General features: G+C 38.9%; 2 protein-coding genes and 1 long non-coding RNA gene across 4 annotated transcripts in view; 2 read left to right on the top strand and 1 right to left on the bottom strand.

Annotated features, from left to right (window-relative positions):
• LOC144018502 (pre-B-cell leukemia transcription factor 1) overlaps nt 1-1480 on the top strand; it is an 89454-nt gene extending 87974 nt beyond the window's left edge. For both annotated transcript variants that reach the window (XM_077520707.1, XM_077520713.1), the window contains one exon: nt 707-1480. In XM_077520707.1, coding sequence (XP_077376833.1) covers nt 707-799 — 93 coding nt within the window. In that variant the 3' untranslated portion in view covers nt 800-1480. The remainder of the gene's footprint in view (nt 1-706) is intronic.
• On the bottom strand, nt 451-8253 carry LOC144018516 (uncharacterized). The gene is made up of 4 exons (XR_013283453.1): nt 8167-8253; nt 6279-6376; nt 693-823; nt 451-615 (listed from the first exon to the last, which is right to left on the bottom strand). It is a non-coding gene; the product is annotated as an uncharacterized LOC144018516 (long non-coding RNA).
• Nucleotides 8254-11140: 2887 nt separating this feature from the next.
• Nucleotides 11141-26155, top strand: prtfdc1b (phosphoribosyl transferase domain containing 1b). The gene is made up of 9 exons (XM_077520638.1): nt 11141-11383; nt 11577-11683; nt 14452-14635; nt 14845-14910; nt 19677-19694; nt 22772-22854; nt 23054-23100; nt 23222-23298; nt 24548-26155. The coding sequence occupies exons 1-9, from the start codon at nt 11309-11311 to the stop codon at nt 24593-24595; spliced, it is 705 nt and encodes a 234-aa protein (XP_077376764.1). The 5' UTR covers nt 11141-11308; the 3' UTR covers nt 24596-26155.
• The last annotated feature ends 1134 nt before the right edge of the window (nt 26156-27289 follow it).

Raw genomic sequence — 27289 nt, 5'->3', positions numbered from 1 at the left:
GTTTTAAAATTCTAACAAAAATTTCTGTCACCTCCCAGTATCATTAGCATGTCTTAAAAAGTTAACAAAAAAGCTTAAACAAGAAAATAGATCCCTATTGTTTTCTACAGCAAATAAAGTTTTTAAAAATTTCTACGTATACGAAATATTAAATTTGTGTGTAATTTATATATATTTTTTAGTTTTCAAACAAAAACAGAAGGTACGGCGAGTTCCCAGGGCCAGCAGCATCTTCCATAAAGTTAGCTACATTTTTATTTTTTATTTTTTTAATAATTCAAAAAAGGCCAATGCCGATATTCATCACAATGTTGAATATTGACGGCGATAATCGGTCCGGCTACTGATTGGTCTATTCTTATTTCAAATTTCTATTTCCTGATCATAAAACAGCCATGAGGGGATCGCGAATAACAGTACCGTAAAATAAGGCCAGGTTTCAGTAACTGGTATTACTCATTCATTATTTGTATTTATTTTTTATTTGATATTGTGTTATTTTTAAGTCACGCTTAATCGCAGCACAAGGATTTTGTTTGTATTAAAATGACTCCGATTGCTGGACGTCGTCAATATGCTGCTGGCAGTTGCTCACGTTTAATATTTTGCCAGTATCTGGAGATTGCAATGATACGCATTAGCAAACACGATCCTCATTTCACTCTTTTCTATGATTTGAAAAGCTCTCCTGCCTTTTTGTCTGCAGACGAACGGCGGCTGGCAAGATGCTCCGACCCCTTCGTCAGTGACATCACCCACGGAAGGACCCGGAAGCGTTCATTCGGACACCTCCAACTGAACCCGTCCACCCCGCCGCCGTCACCTGTATAAAAAAAAAAAAGCAGAACTGACCTTCACAGTATTAAAAACAAAAGGAGTTCCTCACTACGCCGCTGTGCGCAGAGGTACCGTGGAAAAGCCGAAACGAGAAATCCATTTCCTCTGCTTGTAACCTTGGACATTTGGGATACAAACGATGAAATTCGAAAGAAATCAGCGGAGAGCTTTGTACAGCGTTCACAACACGTTCTCTTCTATTCTATTCCGAGGGCTGGGCTTACTTATGATTCAACCGTTTCCACTTCCTGTGCGGCCAACGCTAACGTAAATTAACCCGAGCGTTGGTCGCTTTTAGTCGTCGTTCTACCTCTCAGCCACTCCAAGAAGAAAGTAGAAAAACGTCCGTGACCGGGATTTGTTTTGTAAAAAGTTGTCTTTGCGAGCAAGAGGCACATCTTCTTACTTATTCTACATTTTGTTGTCTCTCACCTATTCTATTCTATGGTACGCCATTTTAGACTAATATTGCTCAGTTGTTTACAATGTGTGCTTGATCCAAGTATGTCCATCCTCCTACCCCCCCGCCCCCCGCCTGTGTCTCCGGCGTCTTTGAACCCAGTTTGTGTCGGGACATGTCCACCTCTAAGGTAACCCTGTGAAGTATGTTATCTGTAAAACAATAAAGAAATACTTGTCATCACGCCCGACAAGCTTGACGTCATTCATTTCGCTGACTTGGACCGCTACTTAGGCGGGCCACCTAAGACGGGCCACGTTGCAGGAATTTTCGCAGTTGGAAACTTCCCCTGGGTGCATAAAATAAACAGAAAAATATATTTCTTACAAAGGTAACAGTGTGAATGTGAGTTTGTCTCTACATGTGCTGCACAGCTGTGACTGCAACTAGCCCAAAGTGTAGTCTGCCATTTTCTCGGTTGCAATAGACCCTTCCAGCTGATGTCACTACTTAGCTCCCGCAGCGCCTCCCGGGGGTCAAACATCCCATAACAAATGAATGTAGAGAGCTTGATTTTTGGCGAGTGTTTTCGTTAAAAGGTGGGAAATAAGTCAAGTGTCACAAAAAAACTTCCGGAGTAGGACACTACAATACTGCAAATCATTGAAACCAATTCGTTTGGAGCCGCTAGCTACAAAAAAGTGGAATTTGTTGGGGGGCAAAGTGGAAATGGAAACCTAAGGTATGTTTTTGGTTGTACGTCGATCACTAATTTCATGGTGTAAATTGTCATTCATTAAATCGTGTCCATTTGTGTCGTCTTGCTGTATATCGAAGGCTATCCTAGCTTACTAGCTGCTAACAAACGTCGCTTACCACACATTCCTCAGCAGAAATCAAGCCCAAGTTAAAGTGTTAATTGTAATAATTGTGTTAAATCGTTAACTTTTTGTTCAAAATGACTTGAATACTTATGCAAAAAAAAGTATGAATGATTGTTGTTAAAAAAATACAAAAATAAAATAACAGTAACATGACTTTATTCACAGGGATGGTCAATCTTTAGAGTTTCTATTTGTATGCAACCAAAACTACCTACTTCAAGATGCGCTCATTTAATGCATTTGATCATCCACTTGTGTGTATGACCAATTTTGACTTTTCTTTAAAATGACGTTCATCAAGAACATCTGTAACCGAGTTTGTGTTTACCGACATTGACCACTATTTAATCTATTTAAACGGGGAAGTCATTATGTTAATGAGGTTGTACATATGCACTCCATCCACAGATGCTCACCGTGAAAGGGTCGACTTGCTGAGAACACTTTAGTGTAGTTTGTGTGTGTATGTATATATATATATATATATATATATATATATATATATATATATATTGTAAAAACTATACTGTTTATCATGGGGTTTTCTTCATTTGTGTCCTTTTCTGGTTGTTTCTTAACATCGCTCCAGAATGCAGTTAGTCCGTTCATAAAATGTAAAAATTTGCATCAATCATTTCTTCATGCAAGGACATAATTGTTAACCATCCAGCACTAAAGAAGGGACAAAGTCATTATGTCGGATGATGTGTTTTATAACGACGCTTTTTTATTTGTTGTGACGGCTGTTTGGGTTTTTGTACTCTTTTGTTCCTTATTTTATTGTATGCTTCGTGTAGGCTCTTACTTTTCTTTGCTTGACCGACACTCGTAAATTAGCGACCATTGTGCTTGACTTGCTTTCTTCAGAAGGGTTTGCACACCTTAATAAAAAAAAATTAAAAAAAAAAAAGATGACGCAAAAAAGCATTGCATCATACGTCAGCATTTTTCTTTTCTTCTGCCTTTTTTTTTTCATTGTGAACATCATGAAAGAGTCCTTTGTAAACGTGCTGACAAAAACAGGAAGTGAGCCAAGGTTACACACTGCAAGTCGACGTCCTCCTTTTATGGCTCAGCTTCTCGCTCCTTGTAATTACTCCTGTCTGACTTACTAATGGCACACATTAGACTCCCTGACAAAAAAAAATAAAAAAAAAATAAAAAAAAAAATCACCATTTCCATTTTAGTGGCGGCTTTTTTAAGGAAGCTTTTAGAGGTTTTTTTTTCCTTTTCTTTCAGTTCTTTTTGTTTATGCAAAAAAATGTCAAACAAGAAACTGCAAATTTTGGACAGATTTTGTCTTTTTTTTTTCTCTCAAAAATGAAAATAACTGGTCTTTTTTTAGGAGTGTAAAAAGGTTTAATGTTCTTTCACTGAACAATGAAATATTTATTTACTTATTTTTTTTATCACAGTACATCCAATCAGGTCTTTTTTTTAATGCAATTCGTCAAATTAATTAATAAAACAATTGAATGCCAAATATACGTTATTTGTTTTAAATATTATATATCACTTAACATTCGAAATTCATATTTGAATGAATGCCTCTGCTTTATTGCTTCTATTTTAAAATAGTTTTATTTTTAGAGTGGCACTTATTAGCGAGCAGACCTTCTTCCTGAAACCCACAATTAGGATCATCCCTTTCATAACTATTTATTTGCTCCAAAAATGATGATGGAAAAAATTGGCATGCACATTTTTACTGCTCTTATAGTAGGCCGACAGAGCCACATACTGTAATCTCGTCTATTGTAGTACCAAGACTGACCTGTGAGAGGCAAAATGGTGCCACAGGCCATCCAGACTGTTGAAAAAGGCAAAGAAGACAAAATAGGAGAAGCTAGGCTAACTGTTAGCTTTTCTAGTTAGTACATTGTGGTTCTAAACAGTGTTTTAAGTGGAAAAAAAATAAGTGTCGGTACTCCCCTAATTTATAGCCTGTGTCTACATCAGTCACATGAAATATTCTGGCCACTCGCGCTCGGTAATTCGGCTGCTATTGACAAATTATGTTTTTTTGTTTTGTTTTTTTGTTTTTTTTCAGTGAAATCACTTATCAGTGAGTGTTTTATGCCAGGATCCCTGAATGGGATAATGAGAACAATTTAATTGTTTGCATCAACCATTCAAAGTACATTATCTCAGTATCGTGAATGGTGACTTGCAGAAGTTAGGTTTATATTTCAGAGCGATTGTTTTTTTTCTTGTGTGCTTTGCTTTCATTTCCTTGTTGATGGTTCTGACAACATGATGATGCAGGCCAATCTTGAAGTAGCAGTTGGAAAAATACGAAAGAAAATTTATATTCACATTCTTACTGATTAAATCTGCATTTAGAGTTTCTCCCACACTGATTTCATACTTATTAGTACAGTGATACCTCGGCTCACGAACTTAATTGGTTCCCAGAGAGTGTGTGTAAGCCGAAAAGTTCTTCTTCCGAACATTTATATCCCATAAGAAACCATTAAAATGAGAATAATCCGTTCCCAGGTCCCTATAAAACATAATTTTCTACTAAATAAGCCTTAAAACTACACAAAAATACACCTTATTTTATGTATAATAAATGTGCTATTGTATTGTAATTAAAGAAATAAATTGTACTGTATAATAAAGTCGTTTTATTTTACTTTGTGATGGTAGTTCTTAAGGATAGTAGCAATGGTAGACTTACTTCATTCGCGAGCGTTTCACCGCGTAGAGTGTTTATGGAACGGTTGTCGCTCATTCGCACTTTCGTGCTCACCGGAGCGGAGGAGGCGTGTCCCTTGGTGACAAGGAAGTGGAGCACTTTAGCGAGTCAACAAGTGAGCACCGTCAACTACTTTCACCTCTTTCCTGGGACTAAACAGCCGTGGCACGATTTTCTCCTTTTTTGAGGTACGTGATGGCACTTTCGCTTTTTTTAGTGGCGCGAACTCCATTGACTACAATGCAAACGCGCCGCCGAATCGCCGTCCCTCGCTGGTAAGCATTAGGCTTAACACTAGCCTGTGGTGGGGTCTTTTTTGGTCCCATAATAGCAAAAGTACACTCAAAATGTCTATCAAACACAAACCGCGTCCGCACTAAAAGAAAGGGGGTGACGAACTGGGACGCCGTGAGCGTGCGTCAGCTTCTCGTGGCCGCCACCGTGGTGTTGTTCGACCGCGTGGTTTGGTTCGTCCGCCGAAAAGTAGTTCGTCAGCAGAGACTAAATTCTCGCGAATTTAATGTTCGTGAGGCGAAAAGTTCGTGAACTAAAGCGTTCGTCAGCCGAGGTATCACTGTACAACCGTATTCCACACACTGTGGTATTTTCGCCATGGAAGAAGAAAATAAGCCTACTGTAGGTGTGGCAACGTAAGATGGCCGCTGCCGGCTTCACTTCTTGCTTGGCATGAGCAGTCCATGTTATTTTACATCCATGCTATGTCAGCCTGCAAATCTACCGCAGTCTGATGATCTTTTTTGAAGATTTGAGCCAGGATAGCATGGTCGTGTTTTACTTAACTCAAGAACTATGTAAGTCGCAAATACCGCGAGAACTCATCTTGCGAGAACAAAGTTAAGAACTATGGTTGCCCACAAGCGTTGGGGTTGGCTAGCATCGGGCTATGCTAGCATCACGTTGAATGACGCAAGCACGCTTCTCTCGTAAAGCACGGATATATATTACAACTGAAGTAATCATCGCTTGGTGATGTGATGAGCGCACGGACTTCAATATTATATGTAAGTCCGTGGACGAACGGCGCTTGGCGGAACAGCATTTTGGGATCAAAATATTCATTGTCAACCGGAATGCTGACAGACTGTGACAGTACGTTCCTTGCACGGTAAGAAGTACCTGGACGCTCAAGGGAGATTTTTAGAAGTGCCTGAGCTCCGTACCGGTGCGTTCCGGTCCACTTAAAACACTGGTTGTAAACTTTTGTAATTTCTTTTGTGGTGAATGACTTGGGAGACACATACAAACACTCAACACAACCAGAACTCTACCTTTGATTGAAAGGTGCAGAAATGCTCAAATTTGGCCCAATTAACGGTAGGCCCTTCATGTGTAGCACAAAGTACTGAGTACACACTATGGATATCACTACTTGGACATATACACAAAACACTCTTCACTAAGAGAATAATGAAAGTGGAAAAAAAATATTCACACCTTTATCCGGATCTGCACCACAATTTCATAAGGTTCTGCCTTGCCCCGCTCCTCCACAGGGAGTCACGCTAATCACTTTGGTCGTTTTGTGCGCAATCCTGCCAACAAACACACAAACAAACAGTGATGAAACCACAATAACAAGAACACATCACAATAATAGCCCCATCCTTGCCAGATTGTCCCCTGAAATCCTCCACACAACAGCGCTGACATTATCGGCCAGGACAGTCGCATGTCCGACGGAATTACTTTCAGCGCAAGTGAATATTCATAATTGGCCCAGCGACGGGGTGAGGGGAGAAGGTAGCAGTTGGCGCTGAAGTCTGCAGACGGTCACAGGCCTTGACTGCTGAGTGAGTGTGAAATGCCAGAGCCAGACTGCTGGCCCGCGCCCTGAGGGGGGCCGAGGAAGCCCGCCCGTGACGACGGCGTGGGCATCAAAAACAATGTGACAGGGCCTCGTCCCAACCCGTCTCATGGCCTCTGTGCGATGTGGCTCGCCGCAAAGGCACAAAGCTTTTGTGTGGATGCGCGTCGTCATCCCTTGCCAAAAAGACTAACACAATTATACAAGTAAATCTAGCTTGTAGTACTTGTTGCCTATACTCACAGTAAATAAAGTAATCCCCCATCTTCGATCATCCCTCAAAAAAAAAGTATGTGTTTGTATTTAAATACTCTCTATGCATGTTTTTATAGCATTCATTCGCTTGCTTTTTTAAATACAATTTTAAAATAATACACATTTAAATACATATAACATATTGCGAGAGAGCAAGAGAAATGACATCACAGAAATATTGTACAGCGTAACACATGCCTGTATATTTGTGGCACACATATGTAAACAAATCCCACACATCGATCAATAATCATGCCAAAAGATGTAAAAAATGAATTTAGAGCTGTTGCAGCAAAAGCAGAATGGAAAATGATTTGACATTCAGGAATGTTCAGCAAACACTTGGGGGAGCTGAAATACTTCATTATTCTTATATCAAATGTATTGTCATGCAAAACAGTGTGCCACCATCTAGGCAGATAAGAAAGTTATGTACCTAAATATAAATAATCTGAACTTGTATACTTGGTTTAAGATGTAAAAAAAAAAGAAAAAAAAAAAGATCCAATTAGAGAAATTCAAATGTTATAGCAGTGCTGTAACTGTCCCTCATATCAAACAACAGGTGTTTTTTAGATGGGGGGAAAAAAAGTTAAGTAACTGGAAGAGGATTATGTTGTAAGAATTACATTAATAAATCACTTTGAAATAATGCGAATAAAGTCATATTACGAGGGGGAATACATCTACATTTCAAAACAATAACCCTCCCTTCATGTGCTATGGGAAAGATGGACCTTACCACTCGGAAACTCCTAATTACAACCTAGTTCTGTTCATGTGCTTTTGTTGTAGCTAAAGACTACAAATAGCAGGCTAGCTGATGTACTCTTTGCTCGTAAAACCGAATTACTGCAAATAATGAGTTGAACTTGTAAAGGACAGGACATTGAATTATGCATGCTACGTAATTGTGTAGATTCTAAACCAACATGCTAGTGGACGATATAACGCCCTTATAAGTGTTAATATTTCTTGCCATTCTGCGCCATGTTGAACTTGAATAGTTCTCTCAACTCGGAAACTCGAGTATCAAAATAAATTCCCAGTTGTCCAGTAGAAAATACGACATGAGCGTGCAGTTTTCTAGCCACTTCATACTGTAATTCAAGTAAAGTTTTAAAACTGCGATATTATGAGAATAATGTGTATTTTTTGGGGGGTCATCCTGTCCACAAACAATGCCTTGCTGAATTGTCATTATGTATGTTTCCCAAGTCATTCACCACACTAAAAAAAAATAAAAATAAAAAGATTAGTTACCAGATAAGCTAAGAGGTAGCCTAGCTTCTACTCTTCTTTGGATTTTCAGTCATTCTTGAGAACTTGTGGCACCATGCTGCCTCTCACAGGTTAGTTTTGGTACTACATCAGCCATCGTTCCGTGATTTGTTCCCTCATCCTATGGTGGGTCTCTCACTTTTTAAACATTGTTAAAAAAAAAAAAAAAAAAAAAAAAAACCGGTACGTGTGCATGGCGCTATATTTTGACACCCCCTTTTGTTTTGTCAAGATTTATGTTGCTAGGATGTCGCCTGCTACATTGTAGCCTAAAAGGGAGCACATTGTGATCAAAGTTGTCCGGAGGATGATAATTTCCCCTCGTTCTTGATGAATGTTGTCACTTTAGCGTGGCTTTAACGCCTCCTCATCCCTCCGAGGTGATTGAACTCAAATGTTGATGTTGACATCTGCCTCCGCAGATGCCAGCGTTGCGCCGTGTATAATTACAGCTGCTGCTATGGAGGAGGAAGAGCAGGAGTGGGTGGCCCAGACACCTTGTCTCTGCATCTCAGCAGCGTCCAGCAGATTGCTGCACACGTGATGATGATGATGATGATGATGATGATGATGATGATGATGATGATGATGATGATGATGACGATGGTGCTGAAATGAGTGGCCATGATGAGGCCTCGGGTGGTGAAAGCAATATTCACTCGTTCGCACCCTGCCACACACGTATAGTGTCATTCACGTGCACATGAGACCAAGTCTCGTTTCATGCCAACGAATGTGATAATGGCATATGTATGACAATAACGGGCAAAATATTAATACAAGCTACTACACCGTGGCTCAGACATGAGGTGAAGGTTACTTTTCCTCCACTAGGTGGCAATATTACAGCAGTATATTGAGATTGACGCCATGTTGTTACCCTCGGCCACGGGCCGGGCGTGCCTATCGTTTTGCAAGCAAAATAACTTTATTTCGCAAAAACGTATTTTAGATTTTCCCCTTGTTTTATTGTTTAACCTTTGATATATTTGACACGCTCGCTACACTGCATGATACAGGCTATGAGTATATGGTATATTTTTTTACTGTGAATGGATTTTCATTTTCAACGTTGTGAATGCTGGAAAGGTATCAATGTGTTCATACATAACACATAATATGTTCAAATAAGAGATCCAATTACATGTATTTGCACATGTCTTTGGCTCCTGCTAGATACTTTTTTCATGGTACCCATGAATGTATTAAAAGTTCCTCTGTAATTTATTTGTCAATGAATATGAATATAATAAAAAATGATAAGTTTATTTTAAGTCCATTCACTTTGTATAGGCTTACAATTAAAATCGTGTTATTTTACTTTACTTTGCAAGTGTTATTTGCTTTCCAGTCCTCGCATTTGACTTTCATTTCCCACAGTTTCCTCCTCTGAGGGTCTCGAGTGAACCGATGCATCATAATACCGCTGCCTGGTCGTTGTGAGCAACACCATTCTGGGCAACAGGGCATGATTGGAACATGAAAGTGGAAACCCCAATTGCAATACATTATGTAATCACAGCAGGTTGGTAACAACATGGCGTCCATATGTCATGTGACCAGCAGATGACCAATCTCAGCGTAGTAGTTCTGAAACCGAGTTGGCCAAACTCTGTCTACGGCTCTGAGTTGACTGCATTTTCCACTACAATTTTTAAACAGTTCCTATGGGTTTTAATGACTGTCACGATTTTGTTAATATACCCCTACAGGAATAATGGACACATTTTAACATTGCCATGGTGGAAATTGGTTGTTTTAGAAATGGATATGTCACATGCATTTTCATAGCCCTCATTATTGTTAATATTACTGGCATTTCACATTTAGAACTTTTCCTGAACTTTTAATATTTTGCTCATCACTTCAATGTCACTGTGCTGCCCATGAAACATAATTATATCTTTAAAACTGAAATACAAACCCAATTTCAATCAGGTTGGGACGTTGTGTTAAACATAAATAAAAACAGAATTAGATTTACAGATTTACAAATCATTTCCACCTATATTTAATTGAAAACACCATAAAGACAACATTTCATGTTCAAACTGATGATTGTTTTTAGCAAATAATCATTAAATTGGAATTTTATGGCTGCGACACATTTAAAAAAAAAAAAAAAAAAGCTGGGACAGATGTAAAAAAAGAATGTTGAAGAAGGCTCATCAAACACCTGTTTAGAACATCCCACAGGTTAACAGGCTAATTAGGAGCAACCGTCTGCCATGATTGGGTATAAAAGGAACTTCCTTGAATTGCTCAGTCATTCACAAGCAAAGATGGGGTGAAGACAGTTCTGCATTGCTAAAACTAGTGTGATTGATATCCATTAATTTGGGACTGTATCATGTGAAATATAGAAAAAAATGTATTAGTTATTTAGGAAATGTGCTAAATTATTTACATGTCATGAATGACAACTTTTTGAAAAAGAATGGTTTGTACATAAATAAGTAGAGAAATAAGGAAGGCTGGGTTGAATTATTATTATTATTATTATTATTATTATTATTATTATTATTATTACTGCTGGCAACCAGTCCAGGGTGTACCTTGCCTACTACCCATAGCCAGCTTTGATAGGCTCCAGCACCCCCCGCGACCCTTGTGAGGAATAAGCGGTCAGAAAAATGGATGGATGGATATTATTATTATTATTATTTTACTCTAAGAAGCCCGGTGGAGCTTCGCCAATGGAATAACAGCACCTTCTACAAAAAGAAATGAAAATAATAATAATCTTTTTTTATTTTATTTTTTATTTTTTTTATTAGGCTTCCACTTCTATAGTTCCCATACCAACGTGTATTCCATGCGTTACAAATAATACAAATCCAGGTTACGTCGTCACGTCAGCATAGGAACGGAAGTCTGTCGTAAACCATTTTTTCCCTGTATTTAACTCTGTCGTAAAGCGACGACCCTCGATGTTATGGCACACTGGAGTATCAGTCAAAGGGTAAGTGCGCCTCTAGCGGCACCTGCTAGACTTGCAACCTGCTGCATTGCAAATGCAAGCGGAGGAGGAGAGGAGGGAGGCGATCAAAAACACACCAGTGAACACGTTCCTTCAGGCCCTCCTCTCCTCGTAGCCTGTCAACGAGTCCTCCTGGAAGCTTGCATGACCACTTTGCGGATAAAAAGCAACATGGCAGACGTCGTGCTCCAAACCGAGGGAGGAAGCGGCGGGATTGTGGTAGGAAAAGCACGATTGAACCGTGCAAATAAGTTTGATTTCTAGACGCCGTAAAGTTTGCAACAAGTTGCCTTTTAAACTTTACGACTCTGTAAAGCTACTTTGCACGTTTAGTCGAAGTTGCACAATTTAACAAGCGAGGAGGCAACACGGGTATGAATTGTTTATATTTTCTTCATCCCCCACTTCACAGATTGACGATGACTGGCCAGGTTATAGTTTAGAGCTCTTCAACTATCCGGCACATTACGCCGGAGATCTGCAATGTGTCGTCGTCCCACATGGAGTCATCATGGACAGGTACATGTTGACACTACTTTTAACAAATTGTCACATTTCAGGGGGAAACAACAACAACAGTACAATCGAGCTACTGTCTCAGGATTGACATTTAAGCACTGTGTAACTGGCTATAAAACTAATTTAAAAAAACAACAAGCTGTTGGACACTGAATAACTTGACAATGCACGTATTTCATGTAACCCAGGGGTGTCAAAATTATATTAGTTCAGGGCCACACTGAGGAAAATATTTTACCAAGTGGGCCAGACCAGTAAAATCATGGCATATTGTTTAAAACACAATTGTTATACACAGCATTTTTACATTTTTACGTTTATGGGATTAAACAGAATGTATTTATTTTTTTTAACTTTACAAGCTAGTATGTTTGGCACCCCTTCTGTAACCTGAAACGTGAGTGATCCCCATTTCTTTAATAGCTGATTTATGCTGCATGTCCAATTCCAATCCAGTTTGACTTATGTTGTACACCTCATATGATACATATCCAGCATGGCTGAGTTGACATGTTAACATAACAATGCAACAACCCTCAACGTTATACGTAAATAACACCGCAAGCGTCAACAGCAGCATTGACAGCGCGGAAGTAAACAATAATGCACAACGCATAGGCTAAGTCACAACAATATTTAACATTACATTTGATTGGCCTTGGCTGACTCCAACTGCGCCCTTTGATTTAAATGACTGTAACCACATTACATCACTTGTGGCAGCTGTAATTATTTTGCTTTTACTTTATATCATATTTAATTGATTATACTTTTGCTGTAGTTTAAGAATGATCTTTAGAGATTGCTTGCGTGGGTGTTTTACATCATCACTCAGTGTGTTGATGACGTCATGCTGACACTGGCATGGTATCTGTAATCTGAGTCAGTGTTTACGCTCCTGAAAGATATCTGATTCTAATCTTGTTGAGCGGATTATAGTTGAGTGTACATACAGGATATTGTTCACAGTGGAAAATGACAGACTATTTAAAGTTTATTTTGTGGTTGTGAGAAAGTCAATACGTTCAGTGCACTTTTCAGACTCATATGACCACATAGCATCACGAGGACTACCGCCTTAAGCAGCAGTGTTCCGCTTGCACGTCCAGTTCAACTGAGTCAAATCAATTTTAACCAGTAAAAAAAAAAAATTAAAAATCCAGTATTTCGAATGGCATCTGAATATTCCATGCTCCCTTTTTATGACATTTTCAGATTTAGAAGATCACAGTAAAGTGCGAGTGCAGCCTCAAGCTCACTTTTCCAGTATATACTTCTGGTAATTACGAAGATACACGGAACTTGGGAAATGTTACTTTTTAATTGATTGTATACAAATGGTTGATTATCTGGAATGCCAATAAACTTTGAAATAAAACAATCTTTTGAAATCCTTAAAATATGGTGAATTTGGCTACTACTAGTGGTGATTAATGGAGTTGTGAACATCACCTGTTCTGATGGAAGTGCGGATTTATTATTATTATTATTATTATTATTATTATTGTCATCGTTCTTTTTTTTTTTTTTTTTTATAGTCTCTAAAGCAGTCTGTGAAGTCGCTAAAATGTAGCAACAAAGTTGTGAACACGGTGTAGCCGCTTGCATCATTGCAGCATGGTAGCTAGTAGCTACTCAACTTGAATTATAGAACTCTTTAAAAACAATCATTGCTGCACACAAAGTGCTGTACATGGAGTAAAAAACAGACAAAAACAAAGGCAGTTAAAACAATAAATATTTTAAAAAAAAATCTCAAATACTATAAAGGCTCCACTTTAATAAATTCCACAGTTTATATAGCTAGCTACTTGTGCCAAAGCCACTGAATATTACTTCAACCCCCAATTTATTTTATTTTCTTACAATAGTATGTTCTATACAGCCCCATTAGTGTAAAGATGGCAATCTAATTACATTTGTGGAATATGAATTCAACACTGCGATTGGCTGGCAACCACTTCAGGGTGTACCCCGCCTACTGCCCAAAGCCAGCTGAGATAGGCTCCAGCACCCCCTGTGACCCTTGTGAGGAATAAGCGGTCAAGAAAATGGATGGATGGATGAATTCAACATCCCAGGGGCGGCCATTTTATCATTTGCTCTCGACTGAAAATAGCATGCTCAGGTAACGACCAATCATGGTTCACCTGTTTTGAATTCCCCTTATATTGCAAGTTGAACCCATGACTTAAGTAAAAGCATTTATTGGATTTTCACACGTTATTTGTGGCAAGAATGTACCGTACGTATGACGTCACATGCACCTAATCACAAGCAGACATACAAAAAAGCACACACACACATTGTGGTGAAATAATAACAATGTGGGACAAATTATTATCCGGTGGAACCAAGGTGTATAAAAGACAGACAGCTTCCAATACCGGCCGGGATCGAGCCAAAATGAGCAGGCTTGGGGAATAGAGAGGGAGAAAGTTAGCGTATCTTGTTTACCACTGTTGAACTGTCAACTAAAAATAGCATTTACTGTAGCAGCCAACTCAACCAGTCACTAGATTGACTAGAGATATCATAGACTCCCTCTTTGCAGTTGAGTAAATAAACAAGGATGTGAGCCAATTTGGTTATTTCACTTTATAACTCTAAATTGCCTCGAGGTGTAAATGTGAGTGAGTAACTGCCCCGTTGACTTGCTTCCCATGACCCTGCTAGGATAGGACAACATGGATGAACGCTTTCATTCAGGGTGAAATGGTCATTTGTCCCGGACTGTCCAACAACTCAACATTTTTTTTACTCTCCAGAACGGAACGTCTCGCTCGCAACATCATGGACGACTTGGGGGACCATGACATTGTCGTGCTATGCGTACTAAAAGGGGGCTACCAGTTCTGCGCCGACCTGGTGGACAAGATCAAGACGCTAAGCTGCAGCTCGGACCGCACCATCCCCATGAGAGTCCACTTTATCCGCCTCAAGAGCTACCTGGTGAGCTTCGAGGAGACACACTGGAGTATTTCGTTCCAAAATCGTTTCATAGTAGTTGCTTGTCTCATGACAATGAGGTAAATGTCTTTCATAGCAATGTGCAGTACTGTCACAGCAGTGTCTTTATATGCTAAACTAATAACTGTTGTTAAATGTTGAAAAGAGCAATGAAAAACTAGTAAAGAAAACATCTCTCGGCTTTTCCTCAGAACGATCAGTCCACAGAAGACCTTCACATTCTTGGAGCAGAAGACTTGTCATTTTTAGCTGGGAAGGTAATGTATTAATTTTGTATTCTTATTAACATGAGATATTTTTAACACTTGAATTGATCCAGACTTAATACTGTGAGTGACCCTAAACATGATAGGGAAAAATTTGCATGTGTGTGCTTACTAGGGCCTAACCGATTAATTGGCCAGCCAATTTAATCGACCAAAATTAGCTATTTTTGAAATCTGCAACGATCAATATATTTTTTTAAACTCATTTTTATCCTTTTCAGACATTCAAACTTTCCCACCACAAAAAAAAGCGGATTTTTTTGACCATTTTTCTTTTTGATCACAAGGGAGGAAAAATGCTCACATTTAGCCTAATTGTCTGTATGTGTGTACGCTGCTGAAAAATTTGTGTGTGAAAGAACAGCTGTCACTAAGCTGAAATGCTAATTTAAAAAAAAAAAAAAAAAAAATGCAAAAGTCCAGACTGTTGACCATCTTTTCAGCATGAAGTTAGTTACTGAGTAAAATTTATTTGCTGACAGGTTAACAAACATTACACAAATGTTGTTTAGACAAATATATTCAGACACGTGTTAATCAACTAATTAATTAATCCGAAATTGTGTGAATTTGTCCTTAAATTTGAATTCTTCTGCTTTTGGACCACCGTGTGAGTCCAACATTGTGGACACAAGCCCTTATCAGTTCCCGGCGGGGTGTGGAATTTGCACTTTAAATACCTCAAATAGCAACAGTCACTTGAGAAATAGAAACCCATGGTCAGTTCAGCATGTCCTGCATTGATAGCTGATTGCCTCAAGATGGCAGCATTTCCTCATTTGTATTTCTCAAGAAGCTGGTCACAGGATAAAACTCTGTTCCGGCTAGAAAATAATAATAAAAAAATAAAAAATAAAAAAAAACTGCCATCATTTGAGAGCATTATTTTTCTTTTTAAATAAATCCTCATCTAATTCATCTCTGGAGTCTATCCCAGTTGACATGTTGAGATGCGTCTGTGGTCCACCAGGGACTGTTCACCAATCAGTTGAGACCGTCAACCATTCACATTCACACCGTTGCTGAATAGGAAGCTATCAAATGAGCCACAACACCATTAGTGACACTTGAGAGACCTCAGAAGTGTGAAAATGGGCTGCCTCCTGTGGACGAAAGAGGAATATGTATGTTTGGCAGCATGGTGTGCAAATGGTTTGCACGTCTGTCACACAGTCAGAAGGTTCTGGGTTCAAATCATGCCTCTATTTTTTTTGTGTTTTTTTTTGGGGGGGGGGGGGGGGGGGGTATTCCAGCTTCCTTCCACATTGTTGATTGATTTTAGTGGAACATGTAAAACAAATTGCAAGATATGAAAATAAAAATTAAAAGAAAAAAGGGATCATATAATCATTGAAAACACAAACGTGAGGTTCATTAAAGACTCAATTATTGGTGAGAACAAAAATGCCCTTAAGAATAATAATTATACCTTCAATTTACAATAATTCTACATATTGTAGTTATTTTTATTTCTTAAAATGGATAAGTTACCATGGATTCACATCAAAGCAATGCCCAGTTAATATTACTACAAAAGTTATTACTATAGGGATGGGCAAGTACTAATACCTTATTTCAAGGTATTGGTACTCGCGATGGTGGCTGATACCAATATCAGCCATCCTCTTGTCGCTGTTTTACAATCAGGAGCTAGAAATTAAAGAAATAGAAAAATGACATTAATTTCATGCAATTTAAAAAAAAACAAAAAAAACTTTATTTGAAATGATCTGTCATTGTTTTTGGGGGGCAAAATTTTATGTTTCAAAAGTACTAGTGGTATCAGTACTTCCTATTGGTATCTGTGACTACGCAAGAGTTGAATACCCGAACCGTAGAATCGTGAGGTATTCATTTCATGCTACCCACTAGAACACCTTGCTGATCTAAATTCGTATCAACTAGTTGGATGTCATCTTACAATAAATCTCTCATAAACGAAACCTGTTGTGAAATATGACAGCGGTTATGTTGAACGTACACCCGAAGAGCATTGCTGTTCAAGAGTCAGCAGGATTAAAACAAAACAAAACAACAACAAAAAAAAGGAAGAGTTGGAGCGATGTCAAGGGAAAAAAAATATTTGTGGGGCGGATCAAGTTTAAAATGTTGACTAATGTTTTAATTTTAGCCTGAGGTGAGGCGTAGACTGCTGAGAATTTTCAGGTTTGTGTGAGTCATGTATTTCTGTCATGAGACGTGTAAGAGCACAGCACTGAGCTGCACTGAATATTTATTTGCTTGTGTGTGCGTACACTGACCAACTATGACAAGACAGTATTCCTAGCTACTAGCTAGATAATATACATCAGCTGATCTGAACACGCACACACGCCTTATATAGGCAGAAAGGTGTGGCCGACATACCCAGAAGATGAATTGGTAATGAGTTTGCAAACTTTGAGTCACGTCGGCCACCTTGCTCACATGACATGTTTGTATTTTGAGAGTGCTTGCGAAATCCCACAAGCTTTTTTGGTGACGCGCACGCTTCAGGTTCAAAATGCAACGAGTGTTATCCTGGAAGAAGTGACTGAGCCAAACAGCGTGGGAAGATGAATGACGTCGTAGTGTTGCCTAGGACTGTGGAACTGAATAATATTCCGGCATATTCCTCCGCACAGATCTGTCCATTGTACAGTAATTTCAAAGAACTGAACACAATGTATCACCACACGCTCGGGTGAACCTGTTGTTTAAAAAGTTGAGTAAAATGAATACAATTTGTCTTTAGTAGCTGTCCTAGCTCCGCAGAAGTAATGCAAAGGCTACTCCTCCCCGCATAAATAGTAGCCTGTTGTCTCCTATTGATTAGACAGATGTTTGCAGAATTTCAGCTATTTCACTTGGGGGCATACATGAACTGGACTAAAGACTGATAGCAGATGAGTAGTGGTGTGTGCGTGCTAGATTTCAATATTGAATCTTGAAGTAAACACAGGGCCAGTGTCGCCAATCCCTTTGAATAATTAAGGGCGTCACATTTTGGGAAATGTACGTTTTACTTGTATCATATATATATATAAATAGTCGGATTTCTGAAGTGCTTGCCAAATCATCAAGTGTGAAATTAAACAACCAAGTAAATCTTTTTTTTGTATTATTATTATTTTTTTTATATAACTTTGTTTCTTAAATTCTGAGTGAATACAATAGTAACAGAAACATTTTAAAGGCGCAGTCTGCTGGATTCACTTTTTAAATACAGGATGTACACACTTTAACTTTCTCTCAGTCTACACATCTGGGTTTATGTTAATCTTTGGTGGTGATTTCATCCTAAACCCCCACCCCCCCATCCTGTATTTTGCCATTTTGTGTTTGTTTTGTAAACAGCGGGACGTTTCTGTGGAAAGACAGTGTTTACACGCCTCCAGCCAATCACAGAGCGGGGGGTGGCGTGTCGCAAACGGGGCCGGGCGAACGTGTCGGCTGCGTGACGTCACTCCCGCGGCAATTTGAAAGCACGCACGGATTATTATTATTTTTTTTTCACTCACTCACTCACAGAAGCTTACGTGTGTGAATGAGTGAGTGAAGAAAAAAAAATCCGCGGGGGTGTGGGGGTTTAGGACAAAATCACCCCCACATGTTATGAAAAGCCCATATTTATAAATTGAGAAGTAGTTTGTTTGTTTAAATCCTGTGTTTAAAAAGTGCATTTTCCTGAGTGAAACCGGCAGACATCCCCTTTAAAGGTATACAAGGTTCACATTTTCTTAAGAAAGAAAGAAAAAACAAAACTATGAAGTAGTCATCACAGTAATATAACAGATAAAGAAAACTAAAAAGAACAACCACAAATGAAAAAACAAAACAAAAACAACAATCAAACATTAAGACCAACAGGCAGATCAGTTAAGTCAGAATATACAATACAGAAAACAATAGGCATCTCAAATCAAAGTAGTCGCAACAACTCCACCGCCATCACAGCAAAGAATAAAATTATGTTTCTAAATATCCAAAGCGCCTCAGTCAGATGGGAGTTGCATATCAGACTTCTTGACAAATGCCAAAAATGGACCCCACAAACTCCCAAACTCAATAGAGCGGCCAATCAAGGACAGTCGAATTCTCTCTAACATAAGAAAGTAAAGTGTCGCTCTGATCCAGCGGCTATGACAAGGCGGCGACTGAGATTTCCAATTAATTAAAATTAATCTCCTGGCTTGATGAGTGATGAGTGAAACAAATATGTGGGTTCAAACTAAAGTTATAAAAGTTGCAAGGTTTTTATTAGAATTACTTGTTTTTTTTTTTTTTTGTTTTTTTTTTTGACCATTGTTTTAATATTCAATTAGTTTTTACAACAGCTTTCTTAGTTTTTACGTTAAGCTAGCGTTTAACATGTCTACGTTGCAGTTGACAGTTTCTGGGTTCCAATGTCAGCTTCAGTCCTCCTGTTTGTTTCTCCCGATACTTGTGTGGGTTTTCATTACTCTGGCCCCACATTCTAAAAATAGAAATTTTTGTTCATTGACAACTCTTAAAAAAAAAAAAAATGTTTAAGTATGTGAGCGTGTGAGAGTGTGACCTTGGATTGGCTGTCGACCACTCTCGGTTTTACCGCGCCTCTAAGGCTTTAGGATTTTGTCTATACCCAAGCAAGCAGATTGCAAGATAACTCACTGTATTTATTCACTTTTTTTCATCAATATTTGCATGATTCGATATCCAACTTGGCAATTTATGAAATGTTTCTAAATGTTTTCTTTCCCTCCCCGGTCTCTCCCTCGCTGACCTGCCCTCACAAGAACGTACTGATTGTGGAGGTGAGTCAGCCATGTTTTTCATTCCTTTTTTTCCACCTATGTCCTGACAAAGATGGCATTCCAGGTCAAAGGAAGTCAGCTCAAGTTTTCCTTTTGAAATGTTTTGAGTTGCAGTAAACATGGAGGAAAACTATGCTGCCCACAGTCATCATCAGCTAGATATTTGTCATCTATTGGTCATCCAGATATAAGAGTTCTGTTTTCTGCATGGCGTGTTCTTGAAATATAAAAACAAGTACAATTTAATACTGCTCTGATCAACATCCTTTAAAGCAATAATGAAACCCCATTGATGTTGGCCTATCACAGCTGTCGTCAAAATTATTTTTATGCAAAATAAGAATTAGTGGAAGGCTTGCCAAAGTGTGGGCTCTCATTTCTTCCAAGTGTATGTTTCGGCTGCATTCTCTTATATAGTGACATGTAGTGGTGAACTTTTACACATTGTTGCTTTAAATATGATGACAATCAGAATGTAAAAACGCAAGGAATTTGTCTTAATAGTCACAACCTGTTGGCGAAACATGAAATATAACAATGACCAACAGAGGGAGAAAGAATGGGAATTTTGGGAAGCCTGGCGGTTCCCTAATTAGCGCCCCAAGTTTCTTAGGAGAAAAAAAAAAGGGGGAAAAAAACCAGGCCCCAATCTGTGTTACTTTAAAGGGGAGCACAGGATGGACCTGGGGCAAAAACATGTACATAGCAACATAATGATGACGTACACGCAACAATTTTTGAACACTTTCATGTGGAAGAGAGGAGGGTGATGAAATCAATTAGTGATAGACCGATATGGGTTTTTTCAAGGTCTATACCGATTATTAGTAGTCAAGGAGACCGATAACCAATATTTCAAGGCGATATTCACTCATTCAAAAATATTAGCGTCAAAATTGTTTAAATGTACTTTTTCTTTTTATTTTAAACATAAAGGATTGACAGCTTTGTTTAAAAAATTTTGCAAAAATTGCAGGGAGCTTCCAGTGTCATCAGCATGTGTTCAGATAAATTAAAAACTAAGCAAGTCAGTTTTATACTGTAAATAGTTTTCCAAAATTTCATCCATCCATCCATCCACTTATTCCTTACAAGGGTCACGGGGGTGCTGGAGCCTATCTCAGTTGGCTTTGGGCAGTAGGCGGGGTATGAACTTGTTGCCAGCCAATCACAGGGCACGCTCCAAAATTTCAACATACAGTAATTTCTTGATATATATATTTGTTCAATTTTTAAAAACAAAAAAGTGTCGGGTGTTCCGAGTGTCAGCATCATTTTCTTTTTATAAAGTTGAAATTTTAAAATAAATCCATAAATGAAAAGTTCCCTGTATCTCACAAATTCATATGACTTCAAAACGACTTCACAGACAGTAAAACATTATCCGAATATGTTTGAAATGTCTTCAGGACAAGTAAAAACTGTCAGTGAACATTTTACAAATCCTGACGAAACCCTAAAATTCGCTAGCATTAACCGCTCAGTGAGATACCATTTTCATCGGCCTTCAGATTCGTAAAAAGGCTGATGGCAATATTTGTCAAAATGCCAAATATTGGCACTGATAATCGGCCCGGCTGGTAATCGGTCTATCCCTAAAACCAATAAATTGTTGCTTTTTCATATACAATTTACAAAAAAAAGCTGTGACTACACACAAATATCTTAAAGATCCCCTGATAGGAGCTTTGCATCAATGACACCAACAATCCTCTGGATGCCCTAATACTGTATCAAAAGAAATGTTCACAAAATTGTACCTTGTTGTAGAGTTGCAGTCTCCACGAGGAAGGTCAACTGTTAGCCTAGCATCAAACGAGCAGATTTTAGTGGGCGTGGCCAAGACTTCCGTGTGTTTTTGACTACAAAATGAGTTAGGTGTGGCCAAGTCCGATCTTTTCCGTATGCTCCTGTTTATAAACAGTCTTCACGTCTGCACCTGAAGTAATATTGGCTCATTAGTTTCAATAGTTGGTACCGATCCCGGGGTAAGTGAAAGATGTTCTGCTAATCCACGTTTGTATTGTCCCAAATTCCTGAAGCAGTCGTCAGTTAAATGTTTGCCACAAACTGTCAGGGCTGCTAACCTCCTCACATGCACATTTTCCGGGTCCAGCTACTGGGATTGACACCCCCGTACCGATCGAACCATAAGTCTTACGGGGAAACTGAACACATCCCCGGAACCGGCTCGACCTCGGCTTTCCAACGGCGTTGGTGCCGGTCCTCCACGACCCTCCGGGCCGGAGATACGGGGCCGCGAAATTGTGAGCCATGCTGTCCTCCTGCTGCTGCTGCCGTTAGTTTGCTCTGGCGGGGGGGGAGGGGTTGCAAATTGTGAGGGTGGAGTTCGCGCTGAGCTAGTGACGTGTAAAACCGAAAAAGGTGAGGTTAGTGATGTGTAAAACCGACCTGCTGAAACAGCCCATTCGAGAGTGCTGTTTGAGCAAATGTGATACAAACGCCCATAGGAAAGGGAAACATGGGTCGTTTATCTCACAGCTTTGGGGACTTAGTCAGGAAAAAAACAAAAACAACAAACGTGAACATTTCATATGAGGGCACCTTTAAATAAAGTAGCATAATGACACTAAATATAAACTATACATTGAAAGTTGTCCTATCATGAATATACTGGCCAGTATCGTTTGTGACAAGGCCACCACAACGCAGCACACTGTGCCCGCCACTTTAAAGGCTTAATATCGGACTCTGTATTCAATGCGTTATTTTTTTTCTCTACACTGCCATGAAAGTCATCTTATGAGGGTGTACGTTGTAAAATCGTTTGCTGATCTAGTTGAGTGTGTTTGTAGCTGTTTATACTGTATGCAATGTGTCACTTTCACTTCCCCAGGATTTTGTAGTATAAGAGGTCAGGTCTGTTTTTGTCCATTCAGTAGAACCCAGATTTGTTTTTAGAGGCTACTCCTAAAAGGTTACGTAAGAGTGACCCAGTTAATGAACTCCTCCCGCTTGTTACAGTGTGAAATTAATCAGCTCTTTGTCTGGAAATTCCACGTCGGTAATCTTGTGTTTTCTCAATCCTGTTTTCCCGTCTTGCTTGCACGACTCAGGGCATTATTGGCACCGGCAAGACCCTGAAGGCTCTCCTGACGCACGTCAAGGCCTTCCATCCCAAAATGATCAAAGTTGCCGGGTGAGTTATGACTGTGTGGAACACTATAAACAAAACCAGCCTGCTTGTCCCACTTGGTGAATCACTCAATATCCGCCTTCCAGTCTAGACAGTAGACAGAGCCAATAAGTGACACAGGTGGTACTGTTTAAAAATTAATACAGTTGGGTCACATATGCAAGAGCATAAATATATTGTAATATTTGTGTCTTTTCTTCAGATTGCTGGTGAAGAGGGTGCCTCGCAACACTGCAAGCCTCCCCGATTGTATGTCTCGGGCCTACCCACTTTTAATGAGTCAATGGCTCATTGATATTTAAAACATGTGCTGAACCTTTTTATGTATGAGTCAATGAATGGTAAAAATACTCATTTCGTTTCATTTCAGATGTCGGATTTGAGATACCTGATCGCTTTGTGGTTGGATATGCTTTGGACTACAATGAGTATTTTAGAGACCTCAATGTAAGTGTCATGTATCGATGCAGAATAATAATAATGAGTCCGATGGCTTTCTGGACGAGTCGCTTTATTGGCGTATGCTCCAACTTGTCACGTGCACCACTCGGGCCTGTACACTGCGCATGCCCGAATCTCTAGACGCGTACTCATGACATCACAACCGTGACCGCTGTAACCATAGCAACCTAACTATCACAACATCTCCCTTTTTCAAAAGATGATAACTATGGTTACACAAAGGAATAGTACCTCAAATAAAGTAAACATGAACAAAAGGAAATCCTCATTCTAGGACTTTGGGGTAGGCTGCCCGCGGTCCACAGCAACATAGGGATTATTCTGCCCCAGCTAGTTGCTGTTCCTATACTATGTGTGTGAACAGTCTGTGAGTGGTTATTATAACGTCAGCATATATTTATTTATTTTTCTCTGCTGATTCTGCCACTATCCAATCTTACTCAAACATAACATTTATCTAATAATAACAATAATGTTACTTATCATTCTCTGAACACTTAAACGAACAACAGGCCTGGGGGTAATGAGGGCTTGTGGTGGTGTGCACAAAATTATAGTTTTTACTGAATTCTTGGAACTCACTTGAAGTGAATCGCGTGCCATTGTCACTCACCAGTTCCAGTGGGATCCCCCACCTTGCGAACATGCCTTTAGCACCAGTTTCACTAATCACAGAATGTGTGTCAAAGGCCCATGTCCAAAATTGTACTTGAAGTCTGAGATCTGAGTTTTTGGGCAAATGTCAGGGCTCAGACTTTGACAAAGTCACAACAGGTAATTTGATCAAATGTGCCCCAATTGAAAGCAAATGTCCCAGACAGATGGGTGAGGCTAAATTCTGAAGCTTTTATACCTCCATCCATCCATCCATCCATCCATCCATCCATCTTCTATTCCGCTAATACATTATATCAGACGTTTTCCAAGAGTTGTTGGAGAGTTAAAAAAAAAAAAAAAAAAAAAAAAAGCCACTTGACACCAGCTTCCATGTCTCAGGATGCACAAAAAAAGTTATATGACCTATTCCTTAAAATGAACAGGAAGTCAGCCATTTTGGGCGAATTCCACGACTTTGAAGCACTCTTATTAGCAAATTCACCGAGATAAATCACAGTCGGAAGCAGTGGAGCATGGCATGGTCTCATTTACCACTGTTTGCATCTTGAATTGTAGTTGAACTCACTTATATTCTACTTTTTGATGATTGTTTTCCACTTTTTTGTCTTTCCTACAGCATATCTGTGTGATCAGCAACAGTGGCAAGATGAAATACAAGATATAAGGGAAGGAAGCCGCACTCACTCAGATGTCATCTCAAACTTTTAACCTGATACAGCTGCTGTGGAGGCATTTGTTCTTCTCCAACATTGCTGTTCAACGTTCCCTCTGCGAAACAACCAGCAACGACACTGCCTTTCAACTCATCATCTCGTACACTTGGTGGAACACGGATTTATAAGCTACTTTTTAATAGGAAATAATGACATTTTTAAAAACTGCACAGGAATAATGAAAATTCTTAACATGAATATATGTGTAAAATAAGTAGAAATACTGAAAATACTTCTCGCGTTATTGACATATCTACAAACTGAGAAACAAACCACAAGAGTCAAGGAATTTTGAGCGTCCGTCATCTGGCAATCGTCGACAGACGGGACACCCTTACGTCATTGTCAGTCCATCAATATTTCAAAAAGAACCCAACTGTAATCGTCAATCCGTCAATATTTAACTGGGCTTCAGATATTGCTAAATTTATTGCATTGTTTATGAATGTAGCACGTCCGCCCCTCAGTTCTGAGGATTCTGGTTCGAGTCCAGGCTCCGGCCTTCCTGGGTGGAGTTTGCATGTTCTCCCCGTGCCTGCGTGGGTCTTCTCCGGGCACGCCAGTCTCCTCCCACATTCCAAAGACGTGCATGGCAGGTTAATTGGGCGCTCCGAATTGTCCCTTGGTGTGCTTGTGAGTGTGGATGGATGGTTGTGCCCTGCGATTGGCTGGCAGCCAGTCCAGGGTGTACCCCGCCTACTGCCCGAAGCCAGCTGAGATAGGCTCCAGCAACCCCTGTAAGGAATAAGTGATCAAGAAAATGGATGAATGGATGGATGTTTATGAATGCATTGTTTATGTTACTATTCTTTTCCTTACTAATGTCGCCACATCGCACAGCCAATGGACTCAATACTTCCCCTTTTTAGGACCCCTCAGCTGTTCAATAAACTGCCTGGTGTAAAATACCACACTGAAGGACCCCTTAACTGCCTAACAACATGCCTGATGTGAAATAAAGTAACTGAGCACTGAAATAATGCAAGCATAGACGTAGCAATAACGAGGAATTTACAACAATGACAAATTGACGGACCTTCCGTCAATATTGACGGAATTTGCACCTCAGCAAACCACACATCTTTCATCGTCATGAGTGTAGAAAGAACTGAAATGCTGCATTCATGCTCCTGTTTTCATTTGTAATGTACAGGTATGCAATGTAAGGGATATTTTACAAACAAACTGAATGTATCCGTTAGTAATAAAGGAAATTAGCCTCGCTAAATGTGAAAGTAAGTCACATTTTAAAGCAGGAAATGTAGCGTTTTCTAACATGACTCATTTTGCTGTTACTTTGGAAGGTTTCTTGACTTTACAGTAATTTTTACAATTCTGGGGATGAGACAAGGCGCGTTGGTTTATAGTACTCACATTGACATGTTTGCTTTTTAGTATTACTTTTACATTTCTCAAAATTTGATCAAGTTAACTGAGCAATTGTGTGTCCCTGCCTGATAGTTTTTTATAAATACATTTTCTATGTATTAAAGTCATGTGGACTACCTTGAGTTTATATCTTTCTTTTATACATTTTATATATATATATATATATATATATATATATATATATATATATATATATATATATATATATATATATATATATTATAGAGAGATAGATTTTTTTTTAACCCAAGTTCAACCATATTGTGAAGCAAGCCAGTTACAATACCAGAATATAAAATAAAGGTTTCCCACAAAATGGTCTAAAAAGGCACAAAAGACTTGTTTGTGTTGAACGCTTGCGGTCTCTGTGTACACCTGACATATGACTCCCAGTATTTAAGCTGGGAACACCGAGTGTTATTTAAACAAAACAGTTTTTCTCTCTCAGCTATGTGAATAATACTGGATTCACAGCCTGACCTTTTCTAACAAACAATCATAATTCCCTGGTGAAACAATTTAACCGGATAGGATCTGTATGCAATCCGTTATTTTCCATTATATATATATATATATATATATATATATATATATATATATATATATATATATAGTTTTTAGCCCAGGTTTTATTGATAAAGGGAAAATTGATATTGAGTAGCAGGGTATAGGCACACAAAAATAATTGCATTGTACTGCCGAAAATATTCATTAATCTTTAATTATAGGTGGTTTTAATTATCAATTGATCAGTATATTTTATTACTTGTATTGTTGCGCTTAAAAATTAATGATCTCTGAACAAAGACGGAAGAAGAAAATGAGTGGGCCTAATGTAAGTCATAAGTTATTGGCCATCTATCTGAAACTGTAATGCAGTACAAAAGAATTTAACCACACAAACCATACAATCTAATGGATAATATTCCTCGGTTTATGACAATTAGAGGTTATGGAGAGAGTACGCAGTAACAATATGAGGTCATGTAGGAAAACAAGGCCCGCAATTACAGCCATACTTATTGTTTTTTATTTGATTGGTGTATATTCATTGCCTCGACGTGCTGTTTTTACGACATTTTGAGAATATGTGGTCTTGCATACAAGAAGGCACGACCAGTTACAACTGTTGGGCCTTCTTTTTTTTTTTTTGTAAGCATGCCCAGATGTGTTTTTCATACAAATGTTTACTGTAGTTATAACTTAACTGCGTTCGCGTCTGTTAGTGATAGACTAGGCTCTGTGTGACTTACCCA

This window comes from Festucalex cinctus, chromosome 1, assembly GCF_051991245.1.
Source record: "Festucalex cinctus isolate MCC-2025b chromosome 1, RoL_Fcin_1.0, whole genome shotgun sequence".
Taxonomy (NCBI): domain Eukaryota; kingdom Metazoa; phylum Chordata; class Actinopteri; order Syngnathiformes; family Syngnathidae; genus Festucalex; species Festucalex cinctus.
Note: the sequence above shows the minus strand (reverse complement) of the source record. Positions and strands in the feature narration are given on the sequence as shown.

Coding starts and splice junctions, on each gene's coding strand:
- prtfdc1b (XM_077520638.1), top strand. CDS start 11,309: ATGACCACTTTGCGGATAAAAAGCAACATGGCAGACGTCGTGCTCCAA. Junction 11,684..14,451: donor CATGGAGTCATCATGGACAG/GTACATGTTGAC, acceptor TTTACTCTCCAG/AACGGAACGTCTCGCTCGCA. Junction 14,636..14,844: donor TCCGCCTCAAGAGCTACCTG/GTGAGCTTCGAG, acceptor GCTTTTCCTCAG/AACGATCAGTCCACAGAAGA.